Source organism: Cavia porcellus, unplaced genomic scaffold, assembly GCF_034190915.1.
Source record: "Cavia porcellus strain 051 isolate PalLab524CR breed Dunkin Hartley unplaced genomic scaffold, mCavPor4.1 scaffold_33, whole genome shotgun sequence".
NCBI lineage: Eukaryota > Metazoa > Chordata > Mammalia > Rodentia > Caviidae > Cavia > Cavia porcellus.
This window is the reverse complement of record NW_026947516.1, coordinates 9,400,079-9,408,042: the sequence shown is the minus strand read 5'-3', so window position 1 is coordinate 9,408,042 and position 7,964 is coordinate 9,400,079. Positions and strand designations below refer to the sequence as shown.

The 7,964-nt window shown below is 41.5% G+C and overlaps 1 protein-coding gene across 1 annotated transcript; it reads left to right on the top strand.

Moving 5' to 3' along the window:
- The first annotated feature begins 5,961 nt into the window (after window positions 1-5,961).
- On the top strand, window positions 5,962-6,618 carry LOC100733283 (melanoma-associated antigen B16-like). Its single transcript, XM_005000293.1, has one exon. The coding sequence runs from the start codon at window positions 5,962-5,964 to the stop codon at window positions 6,616-6,618; it is 657 nt and encodes a 218-aa protein (XP_005000350.1).
- The last annotated feature ends 1,346 nt before the right edge of the window (window positions 6,619-7,964 follow it).

Below are 7,964 nucleotides of genomic sequence, written 5' to 3'. Positions count from 1 at the left end.
GGAAAAATCTGCAAAAGCAGTAGCACAAGCCCAGATGCATATTTTTATTTGGAGGTAGAAATAGGGATAAAATAAACATCTTCCAGTTGAGCTGACAGAAGTGGGTGAGATGTTAGAATTCCTTAGTGAAGTGCAGGGTCTGTGGTGTAGTATCCCAAGTGTTTTTCAGTTTGGGAGAGGTTAGAAGGTAAAAGAGAACACAGATGTGCACAATGATTGTGCTCTGCCACCTCACAGGGAGGACAGAGCCTAGCAGAGGTTGAGTTGTAGAGATAGTTGGTGTGCATGTGAGTGGGTAGTGGGTGGGGAAAAGGACAGTAGAAAGGTAGAAGAGGTAGAATAAGAGAGAATCACAAATGATAGAGTTGGGAAAACCAGCAGAAAGTGAGGGTGGAGGGAGGTGGGGATGAAGAAGAAGGAGCTGAAGGTTGAGGGACATGTGGTTGCAGATATGTGTGATTAGAGGGATTTGTTTCTGGTTCCAAGACAGAGAGTTAGAATCAAATTTACATTGTTCACCAAAGAGGAGGATGTGCAACATAGTATAGATTTAGCAGAGTACAGGCTGACTGAGAAGATGCAAAAATATATGTACATAAGGCATTTCTGATCACTTGACGTTGTGCTGGATAAAGCTGTCTAAATGTAGAAGTATATTGGACTAAAAGTGCCATGCTCTGGCTACCAGTGATTGTTATCTAATTGATACTGTGGTAAGATAGTATTATGAAAAAGATAAATAATTTTGATTTGATATTTCCCCCTCCCAGGTAGAGGGTTTTTAGATTTTTAAACAGACAGAAAAAAGGTGAGTCTTCAGGTGGTTGGAGAAATGACTTGGAGTTGCTCAGCATTGAGTGGGTGTGATCTCTAAGCCAAAGGAGGAGAGAACCTTAGAGATATAGGTGTTTTTGAATAATCTCAGGAAATGGTGGAGATCAGACTCTTGTGTCTCCTGAGAGGCCAGGCCAAGGGACTAGTGCCTCAGTCCTAGGAGAATCAAGACCTAGAGAGAGAATGTATTGCCCAATGGATGGGATAAGTGGCCAGGTTCTCTGGAGGAGTTCCAGAGACTCCCTGGTGTCTCCACTTCTAGATGCTGACTCCCTGTATCAGAGGAGATGGATGGTGTTGTCTGGAAGAATGGCAATGGCAAGTGTGGTCTTATGGATTGGTGGCCTCACACAGGCCTCCTGGGTTTAAGCATCAACTGTTGGGTTGATTAAGGGTTGTCAAGGGATGTCCAATCAAGGCAGAACCTTAAGCACAATAAGTATTGCAGTACATTGGAAGCCCGAAATAAACTTCCACCAGGCCCCAGGAGGGCAGGCTGAAGCTTTTAAGCCTCAGGTCAAGGATGGAGCTTGGGAGCAGGCATGGAATGAGGGATGCAGCAAGGAAGTCAGCAAACCTTAAACAGAGAGTAGAAGTTAGGCTTCTGGGGATTTTTGACCTAATCATGCCCTTAAATGCACAGGGTTTGTTGCAGCCGATTTCTCAGTATTGCAGGGGAGGCAAATAAGCCTGTGTTTTGTCACAACCCTCTAATCCCAAAAGTCTTGGGGGCTGAAGTGAAAGCATGGCCACTACTATCCCAGACAGATGGTTTCAGCCTCTTAGCAAGTCTGTGTCTTAAAATTAAAATAAATTAAAAAGGCCTGAGGATGAATTTCAGTGAAAAAGCCCTGGATTCAGTGACTCTGAGCTGCGATGGCCAGTACAGGAGAAATACAATACAATAGAACACAATACAATACAATACAACAAAAAACAAAACCTCTGAATAACTAAACTGTCATGCAGAATTTTAACAAAACCCCTGAGCTTCAGCCCTCTTGTCAGCCCTGAGTCTCTGGGTACCACTGGAGGAATTAGGTGCCCACAGATGTCTTCCTAAAGAATATAGAGGTGGTTAGGCCTTTGTTTTATGTCAACAGCATCATGTTTTCTGAGAAGGAATTCCAGTTTCTGAGGACCTGACTGGGTCCAAGTAGGTACCTTGAATGGATTTTTAAGGTTATGCCACCCCAAAACAGGGAGTGAACCACAGTATATAGGACCTGTGGTCTGTTCAGGATGTACCCAGCTTAAAATGTTTCAAAAATTCCATTAGGGATATGTGAGGAAGTTGAAGCCTTTCCTGACGATAGACAAGCAGTGGCATATTTACAGCCACTTTCCAATATGATTGGTGCATGTGAGGGTTGTGAGAACATGAGCAGCTGACAGAGGAGGATCCCAAAACCTCTTCCCTTGCTGTCAACTTTGGGAGACCAAGAGGACAGATAACAGCCTGAGGAGAACTCTTTTCTCCTTCTGACATCATAAGGAAATGTAGGTTTGTTTAGAGTATGCAACTGGATTCTATCAGGTTCACAGAAGTAGTGCAGGCTTTCCAGAGGTTTCAGAAAAAATATGCCAGGTGGATAAATCTCAGACCTGTGAGGGTGCAGGGACCCTAAATGAAGATCATCTGGACCACACACTCTGAAATAAAGGACCGTGCTGAGCCACTACACAAACCTTTTGGTCAATTCTGGGGAGAACATGGGACAGTCACAAACAGTTCAGATAATATCATGTTGTCCTTGTTTTTCTATTTTTTAAAAAAAAAAATTAGAGCAGTAATGGCTTCAATCTGCGAGAACATGACCAGATCATCAGGCAGAATTCTTAGGTGCTTTAGGGAGTGGAGGTGAGAAACCTGAGTTAGTAGTGAGAGAGCCACTCAGCTCAGAACAAAGGCGGCCCTGCCATGTGCATCTGGGTTGTCCATCATGGGAAGCTAAACTGCAAATATGTAATATCCCATCAGTTCCTCCTAGGTGTGTTTTAGGAGAAGGAGAATTTTTAGAAGGAGAGGATAGCAGGTCAGCAAGTTATGAGTCATACAAGAGCAGGCACTAATGTGTAGACACTGAGTAAAGACTAAGCATCTATTTATGATAGTATATTTGGAGCTCTCATAACTCTCCTATGGCTCTGCATTAGTCCATTGAAAACTACTGGCAGGAATAGTAAGAATTCTTATGATCTCATTTGATTTTCATGCTTCTCAGGAAAGTCTTTGTATCAAAGGTGCCTCAGGTCAACATAAAGTAAGTGCATAACGGTTTCTCAAAGGTGAGATGAGTTCAAATACCAAAGCTATGATCCACCTTGGTTCAAAAGGGATTAAAAAACTCCACTTTCCGCTATCAGTTCATGGCGTCTCAGGCAGGCATCAGCTGAAGAAGGATTTCTTCTTTTCCTTCCCAGGCTTCCTGTGTAGGGCCCGTGTCATGTCAGGTCAGCAGAAGAATGAGTGGGAAAGCCTATCAGTATCACACTGGGACCCTGAACAGGTGTGAGGAATCTACCTACTCTTATGTATTGGTCTTCCCTTTGGCGTGAAGTCTGGTAAACCAGATATGGTAGATATGTGAGATATCTTATCCCTCTTTTCCTAGTTGTCTCATGAATGTGAGGCCATTTTCTGGCAAGAAGTGATGACAGTTATCAGAATTAGGGACTGTAATTCAGTGTTGAAGGATGAAACACTAAGAGCCCAGGGAAGCAGCATTTTAGAAGGTGGGGTCTGATCATTGCCCTGCATGTTGTGCTTGGAGCTGCTGAAAGCTCAGGGCAAGCCAGTCAGGCTGTGCTGTCTTTGTACTTCATGCAAAATAAATGTAAGTTTATAATGTTTTGTGTTCAAAAAAGTGACATCCCAGTGGTACCTCAATTTAAGAGCTTACTTTATTTTGTAATTTTATGGAAGATAGCTGCATTTGTGTTTATGAGAGGAAGACGAAGACAGTAGTGATCATTTTGCATTTGATGCTAAGTTTCTGAAAGTAAGCAAACATTGGATGAATTCTTTTGTTTGTGAAACCAACTGTTTCAAACAGAAGTTTTCATGAATGGAAATATTAGTGTACATTTGCAAAAGTTGCGATACTGAAGGAAAGTCACAAAATGAGGGTAATAGGAAATACACCTCAGAACAAAGTGCTCCTGATGGAATTCAATGTTGCCATAGAACTTGGAAAATGGAGACAAATATGGCTAAATGTGAAGTGCCTGACTTCCCTAAGGGTCATAATGACACAAGAAACTAGGAAAAGTCATCAACCTCAGTTTCAAGGACAGAAGGTATATCACATATTGCAAAGAGGTGTAGTGTTGACCTTGTCAGAGCAAAGGAATGATCACCCTCCCAGAAAAAAAAAAAATGAGAATCGATGTATTTGCCAGAATCTCCTATTCATTCCATTACAAAATCCAGACATGAATGGTCAAAAGTCCTACCAGCTCACTCCATGCAATGGTGTTTCAGGGAAGTGCCAGTGTGGATATGAATGTTGCATGTTTAGAGTCCAATGTATACGGTGCCAAGGAAATTTGAAGTATGTATGTTGAGACATGTAATAGGGACTGAAAAGCATCCCCTACAGGCATAGGATTACCATGTACCCTGACAATTTTATCAAGCCAGGGAACCATACACAGCTTTTGCCTGAAGAACTTTCCACAGTTTTACTTGTGGTGATGTTTCAGGCAGGATTATTTGTCACATTGTGAGATTGTGGTGACACAAAGAAAGTTAAATAGATTACTCAGAGTGGAGACTTAATTCAGTCATCAAGGAGGCCAGAGGAGCTGTCTCAACCAAGAGCATTCACTAAGAGAGACTCCTAGGAGTAGCACTGAAGCTGAGGACTCTCAGGTTTTATTTAGGACCTTAGTGTAAGGGGAAAAAAACAGAAGAAAAGCTATTTGGGTAAGCAGCTGTCTCAAGGCCCAGTGGTTTTCTTGGGGAAAGGGTAAGGATAATGGCCAGACAGGGCATGCCTCACCAGCCTAAACTTCCTGCTTTTTAACCATTGATGCCTCTCATGACCTGCAAACTCTTGTTTTCAGTTTAACCATTCGCTGGCTGGCTAAGACCCCCACAACTGTCCTTGATCCATAAGCCTGTTTCATATCACATTACCAAGTGAAAATCTGTAGATGTTTTCAGTGGTTCTGTTAGGGCCTTTAAAGCATATCCTTGAGTCTCTGTAGATCAAAATGTTCTCTGCCATGTAGCCCTTGAAATTATTCCAGGGAAGTGCCAGTGGTGATGGATACACAGTGTCCTTCCTCACTTTATTCACACGCAAGTAAGCTGGAGACCAGTTTTGCAATAGAGGATGTGGACTTGCTTGCAGATGGTTGGGTCTAACAATCCACTGGAAGCTACCGTTGGAAGTATAAATGATAACTACAAACGATTTGGATTCCCTTCAGATTCCCATCAAATCAATCCCAGCATTATTTTCAATCATGAGACTGAATGGGAAAGGGTTTGATGGACAGAAGACACCTCACCAAATCATCTCATATCAGGGAGGTCACCAAAATAGTCAGAGAATTAAAAATAAATACATTGAGTGTTCATTGCTCCTGCCTGGTTACAAAGCATATCATCTACATAATATACCACAATCCTGAGTAGTGAAGTGGAGGTGATACAGAGCCCCACACAGCTGTCTCCTGTGATCACTGAGGATTCCCAAGTTGAGTTTCTGGCCATGCCCTGTGTAGAATTGTTACATTTTCCTTCAGGTATTTGGGGGAAATGGAAACTGGGAGCATGAGATCCCAGAAAGGCTTTAGAGCACTATTTTTCAGGTAAGGTCTTTTGGTAGCAGCTATTATCAGAGTTACAATAGTCAAATATTAATGCTGAGGACACTGACATTCTTCATTTCTTCTTTTCTCCCTTATGTAGTGATTCTTCCCTGTCCACTCTCATCAGCTTTCTTTCCTCTGCCATAAACTCACATCATTACGTCTCAGTATCAGGCAAACTGAGAATGCCTATAAGGCGAAGACCTTCAGACATGCAGTGAAACTAAAAGGCCTAATATTGCACAGTTCTGCAAAGATGAGGAGGAGTAATTTCTCTCCTCATCCAATCCCCTTGTGCATAGAACCATGAAGGAGGCTCCTCTAGCTGAGACACCCAGTTCTTCCAAGGATATTCAGCATTCCTTTTTTTCTTCCAGCAATTCTGTGCAGGGTGCCAGTAGCCAAGAAAATGATCAGATATGCACAAAACAGTCTGCTGTGGTCCCTGGGAATGCTCCCCATAATGCTCTGGAAGAGAAAGCAGCTTTGCTAGTGGGTTTCATGCTGCTCGAATATCAAATGAAACAGCCAATAACGAAAGAAAATATGTTGGAAGTTATCATGCAAAAGGATGAGGCACACTTCACCAAGATCCTTCTGCAGGCCTGCCAGAGCATGGAGATGGTATTTGGCTTACATGTGAAGGGACTGGATCCAATTAACCACTGCTATGTGATCTTCATCGAGCTTGGCCTCACTTATGATGCGATGCAGAGTGATGAAGGCCACATGCCCAAGACTGGCTTCTTGATATGTCTACTAGTTTTTATCTTCATAAAGGGCAACCATGTCTCTGAAGAGAAGATCTGGAAAGCACTGAATCTGACAGGGAGGTATCCTGGGAAGGATCACTTTCTGTTTGAGGATCTCAGGGAGATCATCACCAAAGAATCTGTGAAGGAAAAGTTTGTGGATTACCAGCCAGTGGCCAACAGCGATCCTCTGTCGTATGAATTCCTGTGAGGTCCAAGAACCTATGCTAAAACAAAAAAGATGGAAGTCCTGGAGTTTATGTTGAAAATTCTGGGAATTGACTCATGTGATTTCCCAGTTAAATATGTAGAGGCTGCGCTGGAGGATATAGACAGAGTGCTAGCCAGTATTTCCCTTAGGGCTGCCTCCAGATCCAGGTCCACTGGAAGGCACCGTGCTGTGGGCAGTAGTTCCTCCCATCCCGAGTCACAGGAGAGGTAGGTTGCTCACTTATTGTTCCAAGAGTAGCTAGTTTATTCCAAGTGCAGGCTATTATTGAAAGAATGTAGGTACCAGTAGTGGGAAGTGTCTGACAGGACAACAGAATATATCATTTGTATGTCACTTTTTAATGTATGATTTCACAATTTATTGATTCATTTTTTGAAGGTTGTAGTTTTCAGTAAGATTTATTTCATTTCATATGGATTTAGTTGGAATATCTTTAATTTTTAAATACTATTCACAAATAATGCCATTTATAAGGTTAACTAATATGGTCATTTCTATATGATAAAACAAATTTTAGAAGAATCAATTTTGTGATGTCATGTGGAATAAAAACATTGAATTTACATAAACATGTCTTCAGAAATTTAAAGGACTCACTCAATGCACCTGGTGTGAAATGAAAGAAACTCTAAAAGTTATTAACTTTTCTTATTCCTTTTAGTCTCTTGTTCTATAAAATTAAAAGACTTTTACATGGCTTTGTATAGCTCATTTCTAGTTTATGAGAAATAAATCTTAATGAATTATCTTATGTGCTTACTAATTCATCATTTTCCAAACCTGAATTGCATACCAGCTCATGAGAAACCACTGCACTGCTGCCGGGGATCATAGGGTCAATGGCACTGAGGAGTCACTTGGAGAGTTTTAGTTAAGAATAGTAGTCTTAGAGAGATGCAGACAGATATTCTAATAGCAAAAACCAAATAACAAGAGGTGTGGGAAGAAGGAGGAGGACAAGTCCATGTCAGGTTCTGCTTCAGTGTTTTCTTATAAGCATTCATTTGAAACACCTCAATTTCTTTAAAATAACTTGTTTTAGTTGAAGCTGGACTGTGTGTCAGGTGAGGATGAAAGCAGGTGGAACAGGGACTGCCCTCTCAAAATGTGTCTCTCAGATCCTAATTCCTAAAGCTTGTGATGAAAATTGCTTATCCATGCTATGTAGTCATCACAGGCAATTATGAAAGGATCCTCATGTATACCACAAATGATAGACATTCTCCTGGCTTCTTCAAAACAGTTGATCACTACACAAATGAAATATTTTATTCATATCTTCTCCAAGGATATTTTGAGGAATAAAAATACTAAATATCAAGTGT

What these genes read in the sequence shown, in the direction of transcription:
- LOC100733283 (XM_005000293.1), top strand. Translation starts at nt 5,962, where the DNA reads ATGAAGGAGGCTCCTCTAGCTGAGACACCCAGTTCTTCCAAGGATATT.